Source organism: Bufo gargarizans, chromosome 2 (genome assembly GCF_014858855.1).
Source record: "Bufo gargarizans isolate SCDJY-AF-19 chromosome 2, ASM1485885v1, whole genome shotgun sequence".
In the NCBI taxonomy this organism is placed as follows: domain Eukaryota; kingdom Metazoa; phylum Chordata; class Amphibia; order Anura; family Bufonidae; genus Bufo; species Bufo gargarizans.
In genome coordinates, this window is record NC_058081.1 from 49,421,192 (window position 1) to 49,449,065 (window position 27,874).

Here is a 27,874-nt window from a genome sequence, read left to right on the forward strand (position 1 = left end):
TTTTACTAGTAAAAAGTCTTTATTTAACTTTCTCCGGAAAGCACGATTCCCGTGTGCGTAGAAATGGCCTCCATAGTAAGGACAAATGGCAGCTAAACGAGAAATAATTCTGTAACATACAAAAGTCGCTCCTCGAAACGTGGGGATTAAAAGACATCTGTCCAGTAATATACCGGGGTCCAGCGAGAAGCAGCAGGCCATCACAGCCTGATTTGGGGAGGGGGTTTAGCAGTTTGTTGCGGGCACAGTGTGGCGGGCGCACATCACACAAAGGTGATTTTGGTCCGGGCCTGATTGACCAGCCAGACGTTCAGTTCTTCATACTCCTCCAGAGCCGCCTCAAACTGTGCGGGGGTGAAGCCCTTGGACACGCAGCGCTGCTCGGCCTCTGAGTACTTGATGCTGCGTGGCCCCTTTTCTGGAACCATCTCACGAATCGTGGCAAAGATGACATCTGCGGGTCGCTGGGTTCTAGAGAGACACATAGCAGTTTTTAGATCCAGCCATCATAATCAGGACTGAAATGTGAGATCACAGCCACTTACCTCGCTGTCTGCCCCTTGTCTCCCAGTAGGGAGTCTTTAGACATTTCCATTAACCTCATGGCTTCATTCACATCTTCTTTCTCCACAACATCCTCCAGACGCAGACGGGCCTAGAGGGGCAGTATACGAGGAAGGTCACTAACAGGAATTTACATGTCTACTCGTCATTTTCATCTTCCTTCACTATGCAAAGCTTGCAGACCTTTCTCCAGCTGCCGTGGTGCATTGCATCTCCCTCCACTCAATGCATCTTTGGGTGCGACTAGAGTACTGGACAAGATCAATACATAAAACACAATCCATATGGATATGATCAGCACTGGTGGCGGGTCGACTCTGGGCGACGTCTAATGCTGGTGTTTTGCCAACACTGTCAGACCGAGACAAGTGCAATGCTCCTAGGACACACCAGCAGTTGCTCCTGTCTCTGCCTGTCAACATCAGCCTGTCTGGGTAGAAGCAGCAGTGTGGTGTAGAGCATGGTCACAGCGAGCGGCGGAAGTGCTGTCCCTACAGTAGGACCTGTACACAGCTACCTGCACGAACAGCACTTTGGAGCTCAGTGGACTGAACCTCTAAAAAAAAAAAAAATCCCACAGGTCACATCAACGAAACGCCCAGAGACATCTTACCAGAGCGGTGGAGAGACGCAGAATGGACAGGAGGGTTCTGGCCGAGGTGAACGTGGTGTCTTTGTTGGTTCGCGCCTCTTTCCTCATCTCAACGTAGGCGGCTGTCAGGTAGTCCGCAAGGGATTCTGGGATTGCTGGCTGCTTGCGCTTGCACATTGTAATATAGCGTCTACAGAAATGCAGAAACAGATTAGAGGGATCCAACGGTGGCTGTAGGGACAAGATGGAGCATGGACGCGAACTGACCTCATAAGCTTCATATCGAGAGCCTCGAACTGAGAGGGCGGCTGCTTGCTATGCTGGTGGACGTAGGTGATGTGCTGAGCCAGCCTGATGGGAGGAAGTCAGAGGTAAGTACACAGCAGAGGCTTCTGCAGGGGAGGACACTAGTAATAATGTTAAGCACCTGAGATCGTTGTCCCTGTCAGGCTTGTCCTGAATTAGCCAAAGCAGATCAAATCGAGACAGGAGGGCGGCGGGGAGCTGGATGTTCTGCTCCACTGTCTTCTTGGGGTTGTACCTTCCATAGGCCGGGTTAGCAGCAGCAAGGATGGAGCAGCGAGCATTCAGCGTGGTCATTATACCAGCCTATGAAACACAATGACATGATTTGGTCAAAGACTGATGACAATCTGCAAACTACAACCCCCAGCATGCCACAAGTGATATAGATTAAACCCTTCTCATTATGGTTACTAAAGAGCTGGAGTGTTGGGGCTTCTTACTTTAGCAATGGAGATGGTTTGCTGTTCCATGACTTCGTGGATGGCGGTGCGGTCAGTATCCATCATCTTGTCAAACTCATCAATACAACAGACTCCCTGATCTGCCAGGACCAGGGCACCTCCCTCCAGGGTCATCTCCCCAGTCACTGTATCCTTCATCACAGCAGCCGTCAGACCAACACCGGACGAGCCTCTTCCTGTGGTGTACTGACCTAGAAGTGGTGAAAGCAGGAGTGACATACACTGGAGACCACAGGAAAAGTCACAATCCAACAGGAGTAATACATACTGCGAGGTGCCAGGCGGTCAATGTAGGACAGAAGCTGAGACTTGGCCACTCCAGGGTCTCCCATCAGGCAGATGTTAATATTCCCTGCAAGAGTATACATAGAGTGAACACAATGCGAGACAGCACTGTTGATATCAGAGGGATCACCCACAAGTACCAACCTCTGATCTTCATGCCACGGGGAGAATGGTCCACACCACCCACCAGGAGAAGCAGCAGAGCCTTTTTCACATCTTCATGTCCATAGATCTCCGGTGCAATAGAAGCAGCGAGTTTCTCATAGAAGTCGTCCTCTAGAAACATAAAGCAGATCATATCTGTCAGCCACAACTCTGTTCAGGATGGTGGTAATGTGCATGAACACGTCACATCTGGGTCCATCAGAACCAGAAGCCCAATGCTGGACCCAGAAAACTCGAAAAAGTCAAGTTTTGACTTTTATAGGTTCTTGGGAGATTTGGTATCGACCTGACAAAAAGCTGTATACCAGGTGCGTCCTCAGAAAATCTGATCAGACAGGTGGGGGATCATAACTTTATCAGTTGCCTGCCCAAACAAGGTATGTGCCTCGATTGTGTTAGACATCTGCCGTGATCAAAGAGTCTCTACTCAGTCTAGCTTTGCATGCCACAATTAGCAATAATCGCAATACTCAAAAGGGTTAAACGGAGATCAGAAGTATCTCCAAAATCCACTTTACAGCAGAGCTTCAGATGAGTCCTGCTTGGTCTCCAGCCCACCTGTAATCTGCCGCAGCTCTTCCTCACTCAGTTCTTCTGTTCCCAGCTCATCATCCTCAGTCTTGTTCATCTTCACCATCCTATGAGCATCCAGGTAGGTCTCCGACAACAGCCCCTGCAATAGAGGACATTATAGGCCAGGTACACAATATATAGGTGAAGCCTCATCTTCAGCAAAAGGTTAAGATTCCTTACTTGGGCTACTTGCCGGAAGCCAGTCTTCAGCATGGGCAGAAAAACTCCAGTAATACCGACATGGTCTCCAGGCTGCACCATGCGTGTGTTCTCCCCACGGATGTAGACTGTCATACAGCGAGGAATGTTACCCACAGGGACTTGGTCGCTCTAGAAGAAAAATACTGATTAGACCAGGTAAACAAGGTCCTGGAGTCACACAGCTAAGACAACGGCTCAGTCATCACCCACTCACATGCTCCTGGATCTTCAGCTCCTGAAACTTGACGAACTTGGATCCTCTGGTCTGCAGATAGAGGCGGCCGCCTGAGCGGTTGGTCTGACATTCTTTACTTGGGCACATTATCAAAGGCATGAAGGTTGGAGACTGGATCTGTAACAGAAAGACAAGACCTGATCTAGAAGGATGAAGGAACAGAAATGTCTTCTTACAAGATAGAATCTGACTTACAGGCTGGTAGGTCTCTGCACCACACTGGTCACATGTGTACGTCGCCACAACCATCATGGGCTTTACTTCCGTGACCCTGGTGACAATTCCTCGCACGGTTACAAGCTTCCCAATGCAGTCAGCCTTCACATCTCGAATAACTCGGGCTTTGGCAGTGGAAGGAGCCTTGAAGTAGAGCTCGCTGGAGGAGAAGGAGGAAGAAAGTTTTAAGCCATAGCAGTGGCTGAATAGAACGTGGAGGGTCAAGGTTTTTACATCAAGATGTTTTAGGAACCTTCTGAGAAGGTCCAGAAGCACGAGAAGCCTCTGAAGCAGCAGGACACATGGTGACTTACAATCTGCGCATGAGCTCTGCGGGATACTGGTTGTGAGCGTCCCGGATCTCTGCAGGGTCCCGGCCCCTCTGCTCCATCATTAATCGATGTTCTATGTACACGTCTAGAGAGTCTTTGTTCACCAACTGAGAAGACAAAGCAGGATGAGTGGTTCTGCCCGGAGACACCCCAGCTTCTGGTAGGACCCAGCAGATAGGTCCCTCACCTCCTTCTCCTTGTACTGGGGCAGCAGCTCCTGCACAGCATCTGCAAACAGATTGGTGTATCTACGGGTGTTCTCACAGACTGAGTCCACCAGCTCGGGGTCTTCTTCTGCCAGGTCGTCCAGGTCAATGTACAAAGCCACTTGTTCTCTGTGGGCAACGTTAGCCTATGAAACGAGAGAAGGAAGGACATATTGTAGCCACGCTGCCCCATCTGTACACAGTGCAGCTATCCTGCCGTAAGTAGCAGCGCTCACCAGCTGGGTGCCGTATTTGAAGTTCTTCTTCCCCAGTTCATCATCTTTGTAGAATTCCTGCAGAAAGGTCTTGAATTTTTCTGAAAAGAAAAGTGGAAATCGAGGGAGGTCACTGACGAACTACAATTCCCATCCTCCCAGGACACTCAGACTGACCCGTCAGCAAGTATGTCAGACACCTAACAGCCCAGCTGAACTCCTATACTGCAGGGAGCAGAAGCAAACAGGGTAAGAAACCTACACAGTGACTGCACCAGCGGAATAGTGAGTGCAGCTCTGGAGTATAATACAGGATGTAACTCAGGATCAGTAATGTATGTACACAGTGACTCCACCAGCAGACTAGTGAGTGCAGCTCTGGAGTATGGAGTATAATACAGGATGTAACTCAGGATCAGTACAGGATAAGTAATGTATGTACACAGTGACTCCACCAGCAGAATAGTGAGTGCAGCTCTGGAGTATAATACAGGATGTAACTCAGGATCAGTAATGTATGTACACAGTGACTCCACCAGCAGACTAGTGAGTGCAGCTCTGGAGTATGGAGTATAATACAGGATGTAACTCAGGATCAGTACAGGATAAGTAATGTATGTACACAGTGACTGCACCAGCAGAATAGTGAGTGCAGCTCTGGAGTATAATACAGGATGTAACTCAGGATCAGTAATGTATACACAGTGACTGCACCAGGGCGACACCAGTACAGGATTGAGGACACGTACACTTCCATCAGACATAGTAGTCACAGGCAGGAGGAATGAGCCACCAATCAGACTCCAGCTCTCGTGCATCCAGCACAGGATACACAATGAAAGCCGTGCCCTGATTGGCTGCTGCTACTTCCATCTGCCTGCAGGGCTTCCACATTGGATTGGACGCCATTTAATTACGCCGAGCACAATGCCCTCATTTCCAGTCACGTGACTCGTGTGACCCGGAAGTACTAAGCACCGGCAGCCCGATCATCGTCTCCCTGAGCGGAGAACGCGACCCCTTCGGGTGAGTATTAGGAGCGGCGCTACACACGGCGGGCTCGTCCCTTCTGACATGGGCCGCAGCGTCTCAGAGCTCGTTCACAGAGATGCGCGTCCCCTGGTGGTGGAGGACCGTAACAGCAAGCGCGTAAGATAGGAATATCGCTACGTGCGGCGGCAACAGCTACGATCCCCGAACATAGCGGCCTCTCGGCCATCCCGAGGCCGGTCACACCGGGAGCAAGGATGGGCTGGACGTTACAGCCGCAGCCCCTTGCTTTCTCCTCCCCACCTCCCTAAGCTTCTTCTCACCTTTCTCGGCCTGGTAATCCCGGGGCATGATGGCAACTGTGTGCAGACTGCTGCGCTCTCGCCTGTGACTGACTCGCACTCTGTCCCTCTTTTCCCGGGCTTTCTTTTCGCGGGCTTTTCCCTCCAAGCGGCGATTTGATTGGTTGTAGGTTGCCTGACTTCGAGCACCGCCCCTTAGCAACCGGGCGCGTGGCACGTGACCGCTGTTGGAACCAATGAATTCCGAGCCCTGGAATGGACGGAAGCGATGACGCCCCGCCTTCCTCGGGTGATTGGCCAATTAGTGACGAGCGTTCTAGCCCGTGTTGTTGGAACGACCAATGGGAAGTGGAGACGAGTGAGTTTTTCCCGCGGTTTTGTGTCTTTGTGGTGAGGTGACTGGCGGAGCTCCGTGTGACTGCAATGTCAGCTGGAAACCCCGATAATCCATTGTTCTGCCGAGGTTAGGCCCCTCCGTCAGAAATACCCACTGGGCGGCATCAGAAGGGCTTTGAAATCACCCAATTGTATACAATCATTTTATAATAAAAGCCTTGGCCCTGAGCTCCCTTTCCAAAAAATCATGAAGTGATATAAGAGAAATGGCTTTAAAAGAAAAAAAACCTTGGCCTGGTTGTGAAGGTGTTAAATACTATATATATATATATATATAACAAGGGTGACCATTGTGCTCCATGCCCTGCACGTTGTCAGGGATGACCTGCGATGACGGTTCCTGCGGGAGCGCTGTAGCTATATTCAGTGTGTGCATCCCATTCCTAGAAGGCGAGGGGGCCCTGCACATGACATGGGGGCAGCGCACATGACGAGGGGGCCCTGCACATGACATGGGGGCAGCGCACATGACGAGGGGGCCCTGCACATGACATGGGGGCAGCGCACATGACGATGGGGCCCTGCACATGACATGGGGGCAGCGCACATGACGATGGGGCCCTGCACATGACATGGGGGCAGCGCACATGACGAGGGGGCCCTGAACATGACATGGGGGCAGCGCACATGACGAGGGGGCCCTGAACATGACATGGGGGCAGCGCACATGACGAGGGGGCCCTGAACATGACATGGGGGCCGTGCACATGACGAGGGGGCCCTGCACATGACATGGGGGCAGCGCACATGACGAGGGGGCCCTGCACATGACATGGGGGCAGCGCACATGACGAGGGGGCCCTGAACATGACATGGGGGCAGCGCACATGACGAGGGGGCCCTGCACATGACATGGGGGCAGCGCACATGACGAGGGGGCCCTGAACATGACATGGGGGCAGCGCACATGACGAGGGGGCCCTGCACATGACATGGGGGCAGCACACGAGGATGGTAGGCCCTGCACACGACATGGGGGCAGTGCACATGACATGGGGGCAGCGCACATGATGAGGGGGCCCTGAACATGACATGGGGCAGCGCACATGACGAGGGGGCCGTGCACATGACATGGGGGCCCTGCACATGACAAGGGGGCCCTGCACATGACATGGGGGCAGTGCACATGACATGGGGGCAGCGCACATGATGAGGGGGCCCTGAACATGACATGGGGCAGCGCACATGACGAGGGGGCCGTGCACATGACATGGGGGCCCTGCACATGACAAGGGGGCCCTGCACATGACATGGGGGCAGCGCACATGACGAGGGGGCCCTGAACATGACATGGGGGCAGCGCACATGACGAGGGGGCCCTGCACATGACATGGGGGCAGCACACGAGGATGGTAGGCCCTGCACACGACATGGGGGCAGCGCACATGACGAGGGGGCCCTGCACATGACATGGGGGCAGCGCACATGACGAGGGGGCCCTGCACATGACATGGGGGCAGCGCACATGACGAGGGGGCCCTGCACATGACATGGGGGCAGTGCACATGATGAGGGGGCCCTGGACATGACATGGGGGCAGCGCACATGACGAGTAGGCCCTGCACACGACGAGGGGGCAGCACACATGAGGATGGGACCCCGGCACATGACGATGGGGTCCTGCACATGACATGGGGGCAGCGCACATGACGAGGGGGCCCTGTACACATGAGGGGGCCGCCTCTCATTCTCCGTTCTTCTCTTGTACAGGGCTGAGGTGGAGTCATGCTCTCACAGCTTTTCATCTTGTCCTCCAAGGGCGACCTCCTGATATACAAGGACTGTATCCTCCGTCCAGGTGTTAAGGGGTTATCCCATGTAAAGCTGCACACCGCTACTTCAAAGTACTCAACCCCAACAATATACCTTTTGTTTTCCCTTCTCTGTAGCATCGCTACTCTGTGCTATGGTGGGCACTGTCCTTGCCTACAGCACCCGCCCGCCGCATGTAAAGTGCTGACAGAGGGACAGCTAACATTGACCAAACGCATTTGCGGGACGTTGATGGGAGACAGGCGAACTCCCTCAGTCTCCAATCGACACCCCGCAAATGCGTTTGTGGGGTGCCGATTTGTGTGAAGGCTGGATGGGGTCTGATGTAGGACCCAGACCAGCCTTGAGTAATTTCCATCAGGCTGCGCTGGTCAATGTCAGAATAGCATTGCCATTAAAATGCAGTGCACTATAGGGATAATGCATTGCACTGTAAAAGCAATCAAAAAGCTGTCTGTTATAGTCCTCTTGTGGAACTATTACATAGTAAAAAATAATAATAATAATAATTTATTCAATAAAAAAAATCCCATACGTTTGCTATTGCCGCGTCCGTAATGACCCGGACTACATAAATTATCCCCGACGGTGAACACCGTAAAAAAACAAAACAAAACAAAAAAAGACAGGAATTGCTAATTTATTCTTAGTTGCCACCGAAAAAACGTAATAACAAGCTTTCAAAAAGCGCCATTTACTCCAAAATGATACCAATAAAAAAATATAAGTTGTCCCCCAAAAATCAAACCCTCACACAACTCCATATAAAGAAAACTAAAAAGTTATGGGTCTTGGAAAGTGGCAATGCAAAAACTTATTTTTCTTTAAAAAAAAAAAAAAAAAGTTTTTATTGCAAAAAAGTTGACCCAGAGAATAAAGATATTATGTTATTTATACTGAAAAATTAACGCCGTAAAATTTATAATGTAAAAATGCAGTGGCAGTATTGCTGTTTTTCCCATCTTCCTCCCAGTAAAAGTAAACAAAAGTTACTCAGAAAGTTATGTGTACCCCAAAATGGCGCCATTAAAAACTGCAGCTTGTCCCGCAAAAAACAAGCCCTCATCAAGCTATTTAGATGGAAAAATAAAAAAGTTACAGCTCTTGGAATGCGACGATAAAAAAAAGGAAGAAAAATGCTTGGTCACTAAAGGGGTTAATATATCCCCCCCCCCCCCCCCAGGTGGCGCCACCCGATGTTGATTAAGTGTAATAACTGTTAATAGGAGATAACTTACTGGCGGGGGGCCAGACACCAGCCCGTTGTCCTGCCATCACTGAGCTGAGGATGCATCATGGCCGCCATATTGACTTCTTATCCCAGGCTGAGCAGTGCAGATGTGTCCATTTCCTCCGTACTTTTCCTTACCACCGTCTCAGATCATGGCCTTCCCACAAGCTCCAGTGCGGCTGACGGCCTGTACCTGAAGCTGTCGTCTCTTCCATCAGACCAGGCCCCCGTGGTGACGGTAAGAAGCTGAACCTTGGTCGCCCCCTATTCAGCTGGGGGGGTGACCTTACCACTACCGCGATTTCACTTGTTTGGAAAAAGCCACTTTCTAATATAAAGTTTATATATATTTTTATTTTGCATTGTCTGGATGCAGCCAGCAGTGTAAAGTATGGAGGTTTTCATGACTATATCCAGTTCCATGGATAGAAAACTATGTAATATAGCGGATGATTATATCTAATATAGCCTACAGGAAAAAGTATATCTCATTTATACAAATGGGCATTGACAACCAGAAAACCACCATTCTTTACACCGCAGCCTTTATCTAGTGAAGTGGAAACCACTGTTTAATGGAAACTTGTCGAATTTCTTGTATGCCTATACAGCTTTAGGGCTCATGCACACGACCGTTTCTGTGGCTCGGATTGGAACGTCCTGCGCTCTATAGAACAGTCCTATCCTTGTCCGTAAAATTGACAAGAATAGGACATGTACTATTTTTTTGTGGGCTGCAGAATGGACAAACGTACGGTCAGTACACGGACGCTGTCAGTACATTGATGCTGTCAGTACACAGACGCTGTCCGCATCTTTTGCAGCCCCACTGAAGTGAACGGGTCCGCCTCCGACCTACTAACAATGGAGAACGGATGTGGACACAAAAATAAGTTTGTGGGAATGAGGCCTTATGTCTAGAAAAGTGTAGACCCCGCCCTAATTAACTCCCTAAGGGCTGGAAATCACACTCTGTGTGTGAACGCGATCCTCCCTTCTGGACACGGATTTATAATGCTGTGTGCCTCTGCATGACCTTCCTGCTACAGAATCATAGCGACAGCTTTATGTCAGTATGATCCTGTAGAAGGAAGGTCATGCAGAGGCACACAGCATTATAAATCGGTGTAACGCCGTGCCCAGTATCACGACCAGTGTCCAGAACGGAGGATCGCGTTCACACACGGAGCATGATTTCCACACTGCAGGCGCTTGTCTGAATGAGCCCTAAAAGTCAGGGCCAGGCAGTGTAAATGTGATCACATCTGGTCCTGTGAAAGTGGAGATCACACAGGAGCTGCAGAGAGCTGAGCTTGTAGGTGTAACAGTAACGCCCCCATTGCTCTTGAGGCTTATTTGCATATATGAAAACGTCCTCTTTCTCAGCACTTCGGACACATATGAACATGGGACCAACACAGATGCCTTCAGCTGCCAAGTGCACATGTAACAGGTCAGCCAGTGTCAGAGGTACAAATCTGCTGACAGATGGGATTTTAAAGCTATGTACACCTTTGGAGGCATTTATTTCTATTTTTGTACTGATTATGAGCTCAAAATCATTTTTTCAATTGGTCTTTATTAAAAATATGGAATCCTTTTTTGTATACAAAGCCGAGATACTGTAATAACAACCTGTGGATTTTCAGTCTTTTCCGTCAGGCAGGGAGCAGACGGGCTCCTTATTTCTGCTCTCTGACATCATAAACGCTCATTATAGCTCAGTTCTCATCTTACGGATAAGGAGTAAGGACCTTATCTCTCAGATTAGAAATAAGGGTTCTTAGGTGACTGGCAGAAAGTGAGAGTGACAGTACCAGTCGCTCAGTTAGAAAAACAGTTAACCCTTTGTGACAGAATGGCTCAACTGATGGAATTTGTCAGACGGATCAGGATCCTGATCCCTCTGACAAATGCATTGAAATGCCGGATCCGTCTCTCCGGTGTCATCCGGAAAAACAAATCCGGCATTTATTTATTTTCACATTTTTTGCGGTCTGAGCATGCGCAGACCGCAAAAACTGATCTGTTTTGCCGGAGCACTGGGCCAGATTCGGCATTAATACAATTCAATGGGAAAAAATGCCGAATCCGGCATGTGTTCTGGAATTTTGGACAGAGATAAAACCGCAGCATGCTGCAGTATTATGTCCGTCCTGAAAAGTCAAAAAGACTGAACTGATGCATCCTGAACGGATTGCTCTCCATTCAGAATGCATTAGGATAAAACTGATCAGTTATTTTCTGGTATTGAGCCCTTGTGAAGGAACTCTATGCCGGAAAAGAATAACGCTAGTGTGAAAGTGCCCTAAAGGCAAATTGAAAATGTTTTTGAGCGATAAATGTGTAAAATGCAATTATAAACAAAAATTGCCTTTAAGGGTCCAGAAAATGTCACTTTTTAATTGTAGCCGTTTGTTGGAGTCCCGTTAGTGCCTTCAGGATGGATGCCGGGTGACAGTGAAATACACCGGCGGAGATCGGCAGAAGCAATCAGTGCTGATCAAAGGAGCAGACTGAGCGGAAAACCCTTTGATGAAATCCCTGTGACGTGATCAGGGGTCCTACCTTGTATGGACAAAGAGCCCAGGGACCATTTTCCCGGTTATTGGGGCATACTTATGCGCTAAATTAAAGTACAAAAAAAACCTGTGAAATAAAACATTTTTTACAATAAACTTTATTAGCATGAAAGTATATTCACATATTTGGTATAGTCACGACCATAACAGCCCATACGGCACACTTCTATCATATCTGTGATGGCGGTGTATGGTTGTATCACAGTTTACCTGCAGGGAGAGGAAACTGCTGGCCCGAGCACAGCTCCGGATAATCAGCAGGGAGTTAATACAGCCTGTGATGTTGTTCCCTTTACCTACGTGACTCCTCACTGCTGTCTTGTAGGAACACGAGGGCGGCCACTTCCTCCACACCCGTCACCGAGGTCTATATTTTGTCATAGGCGTTCGGCCGGATGATTCTCCGTTCATGTATCTGGATCTTCTGAACCGGTGAGTATAGGATTGTAAGGCCGGGTTCACACAGGGGCATCCCCTCAAAATAATTGCCATTCATGCAGTTTCCATGTATTTTCTTTGAGTGACTTAAAGAGGACCTTTCACTACTCTACAAACGAAAAACTAACTATACCTGTGGGCAGAGCGGCGCCCAGGGGTCCCCCTGCACTTACTAGTAAGTCTGGGCGCCGCTCCGTTCGCCCGGTATAGGCTCCGGTGTCTGCGCTCCCTCTGACTGATTTCTTGTAGGAGGCGTGTCCCTTGCTGCACTGCTGGCCAATCGCAGCGCACAGCTCATAGCCACTCTATAAGCTGTGCGCTGCGATTGGCCAGCACTGCAGCAAGGGAAACGCCTCCTACAAGAAATCAGTCAGAGGGAGCGCAGACACCGGAGCCTATACCGGGCGAACGGAGCGGCGCCCAGACTTACTAGTAAGTGCAGGGGGACCCCTGGGCGCCGCTCTGCCCACAGGTATAGTTAGTTTTTCGTTTGTAGAGTAGTGAAAGGTCCTCTTTAAAGGTGTTCTCCAGGCTTTTAATATTAATGACCTATCCTCAGGATAGGTCATTAATATTAGATTGGGGGAGGTCCGACACCCGGCACCCCAGCCGATCAGCTGTATGAGGAGATGGTGTGCGCAGTGCTCGCCTGCCGATCCTGTTTTTCTCCCTGCTGATCGGCGGGGGTGTGGGTGGCCGGATTCCTGCCGGTCTGATGTTGACCTATCCTATTGTGGCAATTTACAGTGATATTTTCCCTATAGACGTGAATAGAATAGAAACACACAAAAATAATAAAACACACACCTGTCAGTCACACCATGGACCTGAGCACGTGACCTCTGATCGCTTACTCACTACACTACCTCTGAATTATTCCTGTAGTGTCATACACTAGTCTGTAAATGTGAGCACGTGGTCCCACAGAGATCCCCAACCATCTCACCCCGGGGAAAGCCCTATTCCCTCTGCTAATCACTCCATAATTCTCTCCAAGCATCTAAAACAATCAGGGAATGGAAGGCTCTGCTGCTGTCTAATACACATTATGTATCAATCTATCATCCTTTTCAATATCTCTGCTTGCTTCATTTTAACATCCAGGGGCTTAAGACCCAGCCTGCAGATTCAAGAGCGCTCAGATACATTGTCACAAGCAGCGCACCTTTGTAAATAGTAACATTCCAATTTTCAGACAGCAAGCAGCGATCTTGAAAATACAGGCAGTAGATATGCTTCATGTTTACATCCCTAGGATAAAAACCTGGCCTGCTGAATATCATACACTCACCGACAACATAATAGATACCGCATCCAGATAGGAATGTCAGATTACTGCAAAGCCTGGCCTGCAGTTATGTCTCGTGCAGATACAGAAGTGATATCAGGCGTGGTCTGATTACACACTGGGTCCTGCCACAAGAGCGCGCAATAGTGCTAAAAAAAATATAGAACTGCAGCAGTTCACATTACAACCCAGCTTAGCATTTCAGTATGCGCCAATAACAATGCCCTCATGGGTGTGTTTATGGACTAATATACCGACCATTTCCAGTAACAACCAGCAGAATAGTGAGTGCAGCTCTGGAGTATAGTACAGGATGTAACTCGGATCAGTACAGGATATGTAATGTATGTACACAGTGAGTGCAGCTCTGGAGTATAGTACAGGATGTAACTCGGATCAGTACACAATAAGTAATGTATGTACACAGTGACTCGATCAGCAGAATAGTGAGTACAGCTCTGGAGTATAATACAGGATGTAACTCAGGATCTGTACAGGATCCGTAATGTATGTACACAGTGACTGCACCAGCAGAATAGTGAGTGCAGCTCTGCAGTATAATACAGGATGTAACTCAGGATCAGTAAAGAATAAGTAATGTATGTACACAGTGACTCAGCATTTGGATATAGCTGTGGTGGTGTGTCTATGCTCTTTAGCCCCTTTATGACTGCCAATGCGCCGTTTTAGGACGGTCATTAACAGGCCTTCTTGTATACTAAGCCCCAGGTATGCCCTGTGTATATACCAGGGATGCTCAACCTGCGGCCCTCCACACTGGCAATTTTGTAAGTTTTCCCACCTACAAAGAATAGAGGTCTGTCTTTTTTATCGTAGGTACACTTCAACTGTGAGAGACAAATTCTAAAAAAAAATCCAGAAAGTCCCATTGTATGATTTTTAAATAATTAATTTGCATTTTATTATATGAAATAACTATTGGATACAATAGAAAAACAGAACTTAGTATTTGGTACAGAAACCTTTGTTTGCAATTACAGAGGTCGGACGTTTCCTGTAGTTCTTGACCAGGTTTGCACACACTGCAGCAGGGATTTTGGCCCACTACTCCTCCATACATATCTTCTCCAGATCTTTCAGGTTTCGGGGCTGTCGCTGAGCTACATTGAGTTTCAGGTCAGGTCTAGAGACTAGCTAGGCCACTCCAGGAGCTTGAAATGCTTCTTATGGAGCCACTCCTTAGTTGCCCTGGCTGTGTGTCATGCTGGAAGACCCAGCCACGACCCATCTTCAATGCTCCTACTGAGGGAAGGAGGTTGTTGGCCACAATTTCGTGATACATGGGCCCATCCATCCTCCCTTCACTATGGCGCAGTCGTCCTGTCCCCTTTGCACAAAAGCACCCCCAAGGTATGATGTTTCCACCCCCATGCTTCACGGTTGGGATGGTGTTCTTGGGGTTGTACTCATCCTTCTGCTTCCTCCAAACACGGCGAGTAGTTCTACTTTGGTCTCATCTGACCACAAGACCTTCTCCCATGCCTCCTCATGATCATCCAGATGGTCAAACTTCAAACGGTCCTGAACATGTGCGGCGTGAGCAGGGGGACTTTGCGTGCCCTGCAGGATTTTGATCCATGATGGCATAGTGTGTTACTACCAGTAATCTTTGAGACTGTGGTCCCAGCTCTCTTCAGGTCATTGACCAGGTCCTCCTGTGTAGTTCTGGGTTGATTCCTGGCCTTTCTCAGAATCATCCTTACCTCACGAGGAGAGATCTTTTATGGAGACCCAGACCGAGGAATATTGACGGTCATCTTGTGTTTCTTCCATTTTCTAATAATAGCACCTATGGTTGTTGGCTTCTCACAAAGCTGCTTGCCTATTGTCTTGTAGCCCAGCCCTGTGCAGGTCTACAATTTTGTCCATGGTGTCCTTAGACAGCTCTTTGGTCTTGGCCATTGGGAGAGGTTGGAGTGTGATTGATTGTGTGAACAGGTGTGTTTTATACAGGTAACGAGTTCACACAGGTGCAGTTAATACAGGTAACGAGTGCAGAGTAGGAGGGCTTCTTAACCACTTCAGCCCCGCTAGCTGAAACCCCCTTCATGACCAGAGCACTTTTTACACTTCTGCACTACACTCCTTTCACCGTTTATCGCTCGGTCATGCAACTTACCACCCAAATGAATTTTACCTCCTTTTCTTCTCACTAATAGAGCTTTCATTTGGTGGTATTTTATTGCTGCTGACATTTTTACTTTTTTTGTTATTAATCGAAATGTAACGATTTTTTTGCAAAAAAATGACATTTTTCACTTTCAGCTGTAAAATTTTGCAAAAAAAACGACATCCATATATAAATCTTTCGCTAAATTTATAGTTCTACATGTCTTTGATAAAAAAAAAAATGTTTGGGGAAAAAAAAAAATGGTTTGGGTAAAAGTTATAGCGTTTAGCGTTAACTACGCCACAAGTGACCCCATTTTGGAAAGTAGACACCCCAAGGTATTCCGTGAGGGGCATGGCGAGTTCCTAGAATTTTTAATTTTTTGTCACAAGTTAGCGGAAAATGATGATTTTTCTTTTTTCCTTACAAAGTCTCATATTCCACTAACTTGCGACAAAAAATAAAAAATTCTAGGAACTCGCCATGCCCCTCACGGAATACCTTGGGGTGTATTCTTTCCAAAATGGGGTCACTTGTGGGGTAGTTATACTGCCCTGGCAATTTAGGGGCCCAAATGTGTGAGAAGAACCTTGCAATCAAAATGTGTAAAAAATGGCCTGTGAAATCCGAAATGTGCACTTTGGAATATGCGCCCCTTTGCCCACCTTGGCAGCAATAAAGTGTGACACATCTGGTATCGCCGTACTCAGGAGAAGTTGGGGAATGTGTTTTGGGGTGCCATTTTACATATAACCATGCTGGGTGAGAGAAATATCTTGGCAAAAGATAACTTTTCCCATTTTTTTTATACAAAGTTGGTATTTGACCAAGATATTTCTCTCACCCAGCATGGGTATATGTAAAAAGACACCCCAAAACACATTGCCCAACTTCTCCTGAGTACGGCGATACCACATGTGTGACACTTTTTTGCAGCCTAGATGCGCAAAGGTGCCCAAATTCCTTTTAGGAGGGCATTTTTAGACATTTGGATCCCAGACTTCTTCTCACACTTTCGGGCCCCTAACATGCCAGGGCAGTATAAATACCCCACATGTGACCCCACTTTGGAAAAAAGACACCCCAAGGTATTCAATGAGGGGCCTAGCGAGTTCATAGAATTTTTTATTTTTTTTGCATAAGTTTGCATAAGTTAGCGGAAATTGTTTTTTTTTTTGTTTTTTTCTCACAAAGTCTCACTTTCCGCTAACTTAGGACAAAAATTTAAATCATGGACTCAATATGCCCCTCACGGAATGCCTTGGGGTGTCTTCTTTCCGAAATGGGGTCACATGTGGGGTATTTATACTGCCCTGGCTTTTTAGGGGCCCTAAAGCGTGAGAAGAAGTCTGGAATATAAATGTCTAAAAAATTTTACGCATTTGGATTCCGTGAGGCGTATGGTGAGTTCATGTGAGATTTTATTTTTTGACACAAGTTAGTGGAATATGAGACTTTGTAAGAAAAACCAAAACCAAAAACAAACAAATTTCCGCTAACTTGGGCCAAAAAAATGTCTGAATGGGTCCTTACAGGGGGTGGTGATCAATGACAGGGGGGTGATCACCCATATAGACTCCCTGATCACCCCCCTGTAAGGCTCCATTCAGACGTCCGCATGTGTTTTGCGGATCCGATCCATGTATCCGTAAAAATCATACGGACGTCTGAACGGAGCCTGACAGGGGGGTGATCAATGACAGGGGGGTGATCAGGGAGTTTATATGGTGTGATCATGGGTTCATAAGGGGTTAATAATTGACGGGGGGGGGGGTTGTAGTGTAGTGTAGTGTTTGGTGCGACTTTACTGACCTACCTGTGTCCTCTGGTGGTCGATCCTAACAAAAGGGACCACCAGAGGACCAGGTAGCAGGTATATTAGACGCTGTTATCAAAACAGCGTCTAATATACCTGTTAGGGGTTAAAAAAATCAGATCTCCAGCCTGCCAGCGAGCGATCGCCGCTGGCAGGCTGGAGATCCACTCGCTTACCTTCCGTTCCTGTGAGCGCGCGTTCACAGGAAATCCCGGCCCTCGCGAGATGACGCGTATATGCGTCGTTGTGCGCTGGGCTGCCGCCTCCGGACCGCACATCTGCGTTAGGTTAAAGAAAAACTAACAGCCAGAATTCTTGCTGGTTGGTTGGTGATCAAATACTTATTTCATGCAAATCAATTATTAAAAAATCATACAATGTGATTTTCTGGATTTTTTTTTTGATTCTGTCTCTCACAGTTGAAGTGTACCCACGATAAAAATTACAGACCTCTCCATTCTTTGTAGGTGGGAAAACTTACAAAATCGCCAGTGTATCAAATACGTATTTTTCCCACTGTATATGTACACGATGCTGCCATTATAAACTACACTTTGTCCCGCAAAAAAAAAAAAACAAGCTCTGTACAGCTAAACCATCAAATATATAGCTCTTGGTCTAAAAATGTGCAAAATGCATACGGGGGAAGGGGTTAGGGAAAAAGCATTGCACCTTTTTTCCCACAACATAGAGGCCATTTTTCCTCCACCGACTATGGGACCGGTACATATAACACACATGACCGGACACTGCTCCTCTCTTATCCTAGACTGGCTGCCCTGATCCGTGACTACTGTGGTGACCTCAGCGAGGACGTCATACGACTCAACTTTGCTTTGATCTATGAGCTGCTGGACGAAGTTCTGGTATGTGGTGGCAGAGTCTTTCATTATGACTGCCTGCCCGAGTGTTATATGCTATATATGTACTGCCCCCTCAACAGGACGACGGATTCATCCAAACCACCTCCACAGATGTGCTGAAGAACTTCATCCAATCAGATCCAGTCATCACCAAACCATTTAGTCTCCTGGACCTGAGCAGTGTAGGGCTGGTAAGAGCCACGTACACACTATATATGTCTCCCTCCTCCTGGGTGTGTATACTAACATGTCGTCTTCTACTTGATGGTCTCCAGTTCGGAGCAGAGACTCAGCAGAGTAAGGTCGCACCAAGTTCTGCTGCCAGTCGGCCGGTGCTGTCCTCGCGTCATCCACAAGTGAGTGTTGTAAATGTGGTTTGTGTGTGAAGAGAGGGGGCACATACTTATTATAATGCTTCCCTTTACTAGGGCGATCAAAACGAGATCTTCCTGGATGTCATAGAACGCATGACTGTGGCTATCGGAGCTAATGTGAGTGATAATCAGCTCTCTCCTAAATTGTCCTTCTCCAGACTATACATGAAACTTGTCTTCTGCAATCCACTCGTTCCCTTACTTAGTCGCCTCCTCTGAAGATCAGCTCTGTCCCCATATACAGGAGCCCAAAATTATACGCAGTATCCATGTTTGGTCTGACCAGTGAGTTGTATAGAGGCAAAACTGTTCTTGTCATGAGCATGTATGCCCCTCTTGATGCATCCCATTTTATTTGCCTTTACAGCAGCTGCCTGGCACTGGTTGATAAAATGTATCCTCGGTGTTGACTACCTTACAGACTTTAGCATCATCTGCCAATACTGAAATCATACTCTATAAGCACTTTACTAGGACTAAGCATATTATAAGAAGGGCCCAGTACTGCCCCCTGTAATTCCCCAATGGTAACTGTGGCCCAGTTGAAGGCTGTGTATGGGCCTACTCACAGCATGTAGGCCGCCTTCCTCTTAGTAACATCTTTTTTCTTTACTTTGCAGGGGTCACTGTTAAAAACAGACGTCCAGGGGGAATTACGACTTAAAAGCTTCTACCAAAACTGTCCAGGTCAGTAATGGGAATTCAGTGTCTACATTTCTGGGGCAGGAGAAGCTTGAGATGGATGGACTTTACCTGGGAAGTTGGTGTTGAGTCATTTACGTCTTTTCTTTTCAGAGCTAAGAATTGGACTGAGTGAAGAGTTCTGTGTCGGGAGCTCAGAGCTGAGAGGTAGGTGCCAGCAACACTTCTAAAACACCTACCTCAATCCCCCATGGACACTATTAAGGCTCCATTCACACGTCCGCAATTCTGTTCCGCATTTTGCGGAACCATTCATTTCTATGGGGCCACTCTATGTGCTGTCTGGATCCGGAAATGCGGATCCGCACTTCCGTTCCCGAAAAAAATAGAACATGTCCTATTCTTGTCCGCAATTGCAGACAAGATTAGGCATATCCTCAAAACATATACGGATGGGTGTGGTCCAGCTGGCTGCACAGGGCAGGCCACACACACAATTTCTTTCATAGGCCATTGGGTATGGTTGGCCACACTGCGCCTAGACTGTCCTTACCCTGAAGCTCCACTGTTGAATGCCACAGGCCCTGTAACATGGCACTTTTGTAGAGTAGCTCCAGTTTTTTTTTAACCTTTTGGAGGACTGTTATTTTATTCCCTACATCCGGAGTCATAACTTTTTTATTTTTCAGTTCATATAGCCGTAGGAGGGCTTATTTTTTGCCAGTTAAGTTGCACTTTTTAATGTTACCATTTAATATTGCATTTGATGTAGATTGAGAAGTTGGAAAAAATTCCTAATGAGGTGGAACTGAAAAAAAAACAAAAAACAATTGTGCCATAGTTTTAGGGGAATCATTTTTACAACGTTCCCTATGCGGTAAATCTGACCTGTTACCTTCATTCTCCGGGTCAGTACGGTTACAGCGATACCACATTTATATAGTTTTTCTTGTGTTTTAATATTGAAAATAAATGAAAACTTGAAAAATATTTTTTCTATTTCCATCTACGGAGCTGTGTGAGGGCTCATTTTTTGCAGGGTGATCTGTAGTATTGATAACATTTTGAAGGGTACATGACTTTTTGATCACTTTTTATTCAGTTTTTTCGGGGGAAGGTGAGGCAATAAGAACAGCAAATTGCCCATTTTGATTTTTTTCCCCGATTATGGTGTTCATCCTACGGCATAAATATGTTTATATTTTAACAGTTTGGTTATGTTGGTCCTTTTTTTTAATTATGGGAACAGGGGGCGATTTGAATATTTATATCTTTTTTTGCTCCTCTAGGGGTCTTGAACATGTGATCTTCAGAACTGTCAGATTAGCTATTTTCTTATGGAGTCCTGCAAACCGTAGCTGTAATAGCCTGGGATTCTTCAGAGAGATCCATGTTATTAGACAGAACTAATGGCTTCCTGATCTGCACATGGGAAAGCCATTAGGGCCCTAGGAGCACATTGCTGCCATTGAATGGCACCTCAGATGCCGTGATCACAACTTACCACGGCATCTGATGGGTTAAATGTATGCAATCTGAGAGGTTTTGTAGTGCAGCTATAAACTATCTTATATTGATATTCGCTGCCCCCTACAGGTTATGGCTCCGCAGTGCGGGTGGACAGCTGTCAGTTCCATGAGTCGGTAAAACTGGATGAGTTTGAAATCTGCCGCATCCTGAAAGTGCTCCCTCCACAGGGTGAGGTGAGAATTACAGAGTGCCATCACCCCCTTCTGATCAGTGTCTGCTCAGTAATGGCGGCTGATGTAAAGTATTGTACCTCTCGGCAGCTCACAGTGATGCAGTACCAGATCTCCGATAGTCTCTGCACCAGCCTGCCCTTCCACCTGTTCCCCAGCCTGGAGAGAGACCCCGGCAGCAGGTAATAACTGTTAAAGGGAAACTCTGCATTACCCCTTACTGACCGGCCTGGTAGAGGCCCTATTATTTTCATCCACAGAGCTGTGTGGGGGCTTGTTTTGTTGCATGACAAGTTGTAGTTTGCATCGGCACCATTTGGGCTACTTTTTAGTCACTTTATTTATTTATTTTGCTGAACAAAAAATAGCATTTTTTGGCTATTTTCTTAATGGCATTCACCGTGCTTATATGACATGATCACTTGAGGCTACTTTCACACTGGCGTTTTGGTTTCAGTTTGGGAGATCCGTTCAGGGCTCTCACATTCGGTCCAAAACGGATCAGTTTTGCTCTAATGCACTCTGAATAGATAAGGATCCGCTCAGTTTGCATCAGTTCCGTCTCCATTCCACTTTGGAGACAGACACCAAAACACTGCTTTCAGCGTTTTGGTGTCAGTCTGACGAAACTGACCCAAACAGATCGGTCCTGACACACAATGTAAGTCAATGGGGACGGATCCGTTTTCACTGACACAATAGAAAACTGATCCGGCCTTCATTGACTTTCAATGGTGTTCAAGACGGATCCTTCTTGGCTGTGTTACAGATAATACAAAAGGATCTGTTCTGAACGGATGCAGACGGTTGTATTATCTGAACGGATCAGTCTGTGCAGATCCATGACGGATCCGCACCAAACGCGAGTGTGAAAGTAGCCTTATTCTGCGAGTCGGAATTCTACAGCTTCTGCGCAATACAATCTGTCGACAGCACTGGATGGCGGCTTGTTTTTGTGTTCTAGTTTATATTGATGCCATTTTTAGATACATACAAGTTTTTTAAGTTTATTGTTTTTATTTCTAAAGATGCAGGTGAACAAGAAGAAAAAAACTGCAATTTCCGCATTTCAGTTTTTGCTCTGTTCCCTGCAGAATAAATAACATGACAGTTGTATACCTTGAGACGTTGCAGTGACTTATTTATTTATTTATTTCCTTGTATAGAAAAACCTTGATTTTTAAGCCTCAAGTTGCCATAGCAACATTGGGGGTGACCAAGGAAGGCCGCTTCCTCTAAAACCACTAAGGTGCTGTCGTAGCAATGGACTGTGGCATGTAATGGGGGTTAAAGGGAATCTGTCACCGGGATTTTGGGTATAGAGCTGAGGACATGAGCTTCTAGATGGCCACTAGCACATCCACAATACCCAGTTCCCATAGCTCTGTGTGCTTTTATTGTGTCAAAAAACAAACAAATTTTATATATATGTAAATTAGGCTACTAACGTTTCCAGAGCCCAGCAGCGGCCCGCATCCTCCGAATCGCCTCCTTGCTCCCTGACATCACAAAGCTAGAGCGCTGTAATCTTGCGATGCGCCGTGTCGGGATAGTGTTGTGCTGGCATCAGCCCCAGGGAACGAAGATTACGGCGCTCTAACTTTGTGACGTAGGGGAGCAAGGAGGAGATTCAGAGGATGGGAGGTGGGGAAGCGGTGCTGCGCTCCGGAAACGTTAGTAACAGCTCCTTGGGCTTCTTACTTGCCTCATTTACATATCCATAAAATCGTTTTTTTGACACAATAAAAGCACATAGAGCTATGGGGACTGGGTATTGCGGATGGGCTAGCGGCCATCTAGCAACCCATGTCCTCATCTCTATAACCAAAATCCAGGTGACAGGTTCCCTATAAATTGCCAGGATCGGAAGTTCCTACAATTCTCGTCTGTCATTAGACAGCTGAGCCCCTGCTCCAGCCTGCACAGGATGTCTATGCAACAAATGGACAAGGCTGCTGTGAATAGGTGTATTGTTACAGGTTAAATAATTTACAGAGCGTCCTGTGAGCACTTTAGGGCATATAGTTATGTGTTCTTGAATGGTGGTCACCCAGACAGGGCGACAAGTGGGTGCTCTGCAATGTACTAATGCTGAGATAACATACTGCACTGGATCCTGACTGTGCCGTGACTGTCACCTTCTCTTGCAGTCGCCTCCGGATTTACTTGAAACTGCGCTGTGACTTAAGCCCAAAGAGGTGAGGAGCAGATGAAATCCTCGTTTGGACCATTTAACTAACCTTCTCAATAATTATATTAGCTTCTGGGAAAGCTGCGTGACAATCAATATGGCTGCCTGTCACCGCTGCCTAGTTAAGCATCATCATTAAAGGGATCATACAACGGAGAACATCTGCCCTTTTTAAAATCTGAGGTATAAGACATGACGCTCGGTCAGGACACATTTTTCAGTGTAATACAATAGATTCAGGACTCCTGGGGTCACACATCCTTAGAAAAGTATAAGGACTCATGCACACAAACGTACTTTCTTTCAGTGTCCTTTCCGTGTTTTTTTTTTTTTGTGTGGACTGTATGCGGAACCATTAATTTTTATGGGTCTGCAAAAAAAAAAAAACCCCAAAAAATGAAGTTACTCCGCGTGCATTCCGTTTCCGTATATCTGTTCTGCAAAAATTTTGAACATGTCCTATTATTGTCCGCACGGCCAAGGATAGGACTGTTCTATTAGGGGCCGGCTGTTCCGTTCTGCAAAATACTGTATGCACACGGACGTCATTCGTATTTTTGGTGGATATGTGTTCTGTGGATCGCAAAATACATACGGTCGTGTGCATGAGCCCTAATGCTGTGCGATCCTGTCAGAGGAGCAGAGGTCTCACTGACACGCTGCTAGGGCTTCTCATTGCACTTGCTGGTGGTTGTCTGGCCTAACAGTTGCGCTGCCTGCCTCTATTGTAGGTACACCACTGAGGAGTCTGGAGAAGCAATAGGAAGCTCCTCCAGTAATTTGTACCCTACTGTCCCACATATCCCGAATGGTAGTTTTGCTAGTGATGAAGCTATATAACCACAAGAAATGTATCACTGCTTAAAGGGGTTGTCTGGATTCAGGGCTGATAAAAGCTCCCCTTCCCTCCATTACCATGTACGAGCGGAGCATTTCCTTGCCTTGTTGTGAGCCGGTGATGTATCGGGCTTCACATGAGTATGCTAGGCGGAGACTTCTGCCTAGCAGGGAGCCCGGTCACCTGCACAAATGGGCGGTGTATCACTAGTACCCACCTCTAAAACGGCCTATTTGTTTCGGGCTCCCTGCTAGGCAGAAGTCTCTGCCTAGCATACTCATGTGAAGCCCGATACATCACCGGCTGACAACAAACAGACCTTGTGATGCAGCGCAAGGCAAGAGCAGCAGAGCAAATAAATGCTCCACTGGTACATGGTGAAGGGGAGCTTATATCCGGGTTCAGCCCTTGAGGGAGCTGTAATGTAGCCATATTTGTCACACAACTATTTGCTATGGGAAATTCTATTTCGAGGTGAACTAATCATCTTCCTGTTCACCTGTCTTCCATACAGCCAGGCCATTAATGTTCGTGTCCAGATACCTGTGCCAAAGGGAGCCACCAGGTTGGTTTTTTTTACATAGATAAAAATGTTAGGTAGTCGTAACCGCCAAATAATCCCCAAAACTCTTCTTTTGCCAGTGTTTCTCAGGATTTGAGCAGTCCTGATCAGAGTGCAGAACTGACACTGAACACGCAGTCTATATCCTGGAATATCCCAAGGATCCGTGGAGGGAGCCAGCTATCTGCACTGTTCAAGGTAATGTGCCACCAAGAGCCAGATGACATCACTAGAGTCAAGTGCTTGAGCAATCTATTCCTGAGAAAGTGGGGTGACAATATGTCCACCATGGCCGGTCACCAAACCCTGCTAATCACAAATCCAAGCAGTATGGCATCAATGTATAACTAGTTTAATACCTTACAAGATCTGGCCGCTAATATTTTCATCCTTGCACAGGTGGATGTGTCGGGATGCCTCTCCCTCCCCTCTGTCCTGGATCTACCTCCCCTGAACCTCTCCTTCCAGATACCATCCCTCACCTGCTCCGGGCTTCAGATCAGATTTCTCAAGCTACGCAGTGAACGCCCGGCACCGATCCACACATGGGTCAGATATCTCACCCAGAGTGACTCGTACAGTGTCCGGCTTGGCTAGTTATAGTGATACAGAGACTGTGATATCCAGGAGCTGCTGGGAGAGAAGACAATGGAGCCTAAGAATAAAAACTGGTGAAGACAAACCTAGTGACTGATCACATCACTGCTTTCATTTGCACTGGAAACATGGTAGTTTTTAGTTTTTGTTTAAAAAAAAATCAGAAGAGAGCCAAACATACTTATCCTGTACTGATCCTGAGTTACATCCTGTATTATACTCCAGAGCTGCACTCACTATTCTGCTGGTGCAGTCACTGTGTACATACATTACTTATCCGCTGACTTACATCCTGTATTATACTCCAGAGCTGCACTCACTATTCTGCTGGTGGACAAAATCCAAATTGACAGCAGCATCTCTATACAAAAAGGTTCCTTATTCACATGAAACCATGTGTACACCCGCACCAGTAAAAAATGCAACGTTTTGGCTACATGGTAGCCTTTCTCAAGCATAGCAGGAAGTAAAATACAGGGGTTTAAATAGTGCTCATACTCCTCCCCTCAACTAATTATGCTAATATACATAAAATCACTGCCTCCGAACAGACATAGACCAATGCCAGTGTATCTTACCCCATCCACTTACCATGTCAAGTGTCCAAAAGAGGTGGAGAAAGTACTTGGGCATGTGCATTGGCATAACGCTGAGATGTACATCATGATGCGAAACCTATGACTGTGTCCCACGAGACCTGATTTTAATGCACTGAGTTCCTATTGGTCTATGTCTGTTTGAAGGCAGTGATTTAATGTATATTAGCATAATTAATTGGAATAATTAGTTGAGGGGAGGAGTATGAGCACTACGTAAACCCCTATATTTCACTTCCTGCTATGCTTGTGAAAGGCTGCCATGTAGCCGAAACTTTGCATTTTTTACTGGTGCGGGTATACACATGGTTTCATGTGAATAAGGAACCTTTTTGTAATGGAGATGCTGCCGTCAATTTGGATTTTGTATGCTATTCTAATGACCGAATAGATCTGAGGTCAAGGACGAGCTGATGCATTCCTGAATACATCTTCAAGGTCATTGGTGCTGCTCTCAAACATAATTTTACCCTATTCTGCCAGCGGAGACAATACATTACATTACTTATCCTGTGCTGATCCTGAGGTACATCCTGTATTATACTCCAGAGCTGCACTCACCATTCTGCTGGTGGAGTATTGGAGCTCTTACCTATCCAACTCATCAGGGTTCCTTCAGAACCTAGTGGCAGGGAGACTTATCACTTTGTAATGATCTACTGAAGAACTTGGTTATGTAGCCCAAAGGAATAATGGTCCATACAATGCATCATGGGTATGCCTGCATTTAACCCCTTAATGACCTGTGCTGTACATATACGGCGCAAGCTGGGCTTTAAAGATGGGGCCTGCGCAGGAGCCGAGTGGACGCCAGGGCCTATTTTACACAGCGAAGTTCCTCTCAAGCCCGGCTTGTGGCAGATAGAAAATTAGTGATTCCTTCATAGAATGCAATGGTAACTCATAGCAGTATATGAGGGAAGCAATCAGACAACTGAATGCCTTAGTCTTGAGCAGGACTAAAAATAAGTGTGAGAAATGTGAAACACTTAAAAAAAAAAAAAAAAAAAAAAAAATTTAAATTTTTTAATTACCCTCCTTTCACCATATTAAAAATGAATATATAATGATCATAGGCTTCGCCACATCCCAAAATGATAATATAAAATATAATAGTAAGTATCCTGTATGGTGAAAGCGTCAATGGTATCAAAAACTACAGATCGCCTTGTAAAAAATGAGCCCCCCCCCCCCCCCAGGCTCCATAGACATAACTATAAAAATAAATGGGGGACAGAATATGGCGATGAAAAGAAAAAAATATTATTTCTAAGTATTTTTAAAAAAAATATTAAAACACAAGAAAAACTCTAAAAATGTGGTACTGCTGTAATTGTACTGACCCAGAGAATGAAGGGGTTTTACAGCATAGAGAATGCCATAAAAATCATAAACCTATGGCGCAGTAGCATTTTTTCCCCCAATTCTACTCCATAAGGAATGTTTTTACCTGCTTCCCACTACGTTGTATGCAATGTAAAGTGATGCCATCTGAAAGTGCACCTTGTACCGCAAAAGAACGGAAAAATAAAAAGGTTTTGAGAAGGCAGGGAGTAACCAAACGAGAACGGGCTGGGTCATAAGGGGTTAATAGCCCGCTTGCACCCATCTTACCTTGTGGGAGGATCCTAGGTTTACCTATGAACAAGCATTTATTTGCCGCTTTCCTGCAGCACATCCCCCTCTCCAAGTAAAGGGACAGGACACTGACGATTTCTGTCCATGTGTAATTTCATGGAAGTGCCATAAACATAATATAAACAGTGCAACAGAAGTCATGTGCAATGTTCTGCAGAGTCGCAATATGCTGCAGACATATGCTAAACTACAAACCTTCATACAGAAAAACAAAACATGTCATAATATAACGGTGTAACCCGCAGGCCCTGTGCATCAGCGCGAGAGTGAAAGGGCTCCATCCAGTGCAAGGTCTCATTCATCACTGTCCAGGATAGCAGAATCTAGGAAGTCCGGCTCCTGCAGGGAGAGAGAAATAGGCATTAACCCCTTCATGACTGCCATACAGCTGTATACGTGCTATCTGCACATACCCCGTGCAGCTAGCACGTGTATAAACATTATGGCAACTCTTTAATCCAAGCACTTTACAGCTTCTGCCCCTGCACTGCCGCGGTCAGAGACAGCATACAGTTCAGTAATGCCGACAAGGGACCAATTAGAGTGGTCCCTTGTCAGCGATCGCTCCAATTAGT

The 27,874-nt window shown here is 46.6% G+C and overlaps 3 protein-coding genes across 5 annotated transcripts in view; 1 reads left to right on the forward strand and 2 right to left on the reverse strand.

The window, feature by feature from the left end:
- On the reverse strand, positions 1 to 5,778 carry MCM7 (minichromosome maintenance complex component 7). The gene is made up of 16 exons (XM_044278885.1): positions 5,665 to 5,778; positions 4,373 to 4,452; positions 4,118 to 4,282; positions 3,913 to 4,037; positions 3,578 to 3,758; positions 3,362 to 3,499; positions 3,127 to 3,276; positions 2,932 to 3,046; positions 2,353 to 2,484; positions 2,192 to 2,275; positions 1,903 to 2,114; positions 1,584 to 1,765; positions 1,424 to 1,507; positions 1,178 to 1,346; positions 546 to 655; positions 1 to 471 (listed from the first exon to the last, which is right to left on the reverse strand). The coding sequence occupies exons 1-16, from the start codon at positions 5,690 to 5,692 to the stop codon at positions 264 to 266; spliced, it is 2,163 nt and encodes a 720-aa protein (XP_044134820.1). The 5' UTR covers positions 5,693 to 5,778; the 3' UTR covers positions 1 to 263.
- AP4M1 (adaptor related protein complex 4 subunit mu 1) overlaps positions 5,053 to 27,874 on the forward strand; it is a 26,835-nt gene continuing 4,013 nt past the window's right edge. The window contains exons 1-16 of one of the 3 annotated variants that reach the window (XR_006387773.1): positions 5,053 to 5,377; positions 7,750 to 7,822; positions 9,193 to 9,281; positions 11,951 to 12,057; positions 18,068 to 18,164; positions 18,242 to 18,352; positions 18,437 to 18,517; positions 18,590 to 18,652; positions 19,156 to 19,222; positions 19,331 to 19,384; positions 20,774 to 20,880; positions 20,968 to 21,059; positions 23,028 to 23,075; positions 24,421 to 24,471; positions 24,549 to 24,666; positions 24,868 to 25,139. Coding sequence is in view for 1 of the 3 variants with exons in the window: in XM_044278887.1 (XP_044134822.1) it covers positions 7,765 to 7,822; positions 9,193 to 9,281; positions 11,951 to 12,057; positions 18,068 to 18,164; positions 18,242 to 18,352; positions 18,437 to 18,517; positions 18,590 to 18,652; positions 19,156 to 19,222; positions 19,331 to 19,384; positions 20,774 to 20,880; positions 20,968 to 21,059; positions 23,028 to 23,075; positions 24,421 to 24,471; positions 24,549 to 24,666; positions 24,868 to 25,065 (1,341 nt within the window). In the remaining 2 variants the exon portion in view is untranslated. Of the gene's footprint in view, positions 5,378 to 7,749; positions 7,823 to 9,192; positions 9,282 to 11,950; positions 12,058 to 18,067; positions 18,165 to 18,241; positions 18,353 to 18,436; positions 18,518 to 18,589; positions 18,653 to 19,155; positions 19,223 to 19,330; positions 19,385 to 20,773; positions 20,881 to 20,967; positions 21,060 to 23,027; positions 23,076 to 24,420; positions 24,472 to 24,548; positions 24,667 to 24,867; positions 25,211 to 27,874 lie in introns of those variants that run through there. The other 2 variants (XM_044278887.1, XM_044278886.1) reach the window with 2 other exon arrangements.
- Positions 26,922 to 27,874, reverse strand: part of STAG3 (stromal antigen 3) — a 299,481-nt gene continuing 298,528 nt past the window's right edge. The window contains exon 33 of the mRNA XM_044278889.1: positions 26,922 to 27,638. Within this exon, the coding sequence (XP_044134824.1) occupies positions 27,594 to 27,638 (45 nt within the window). The 3' untranslated portion in view covers positions 26,922 to 27,593. The remainder of the gene's footprint in view (positions 27,639 to 27,874) is intronic.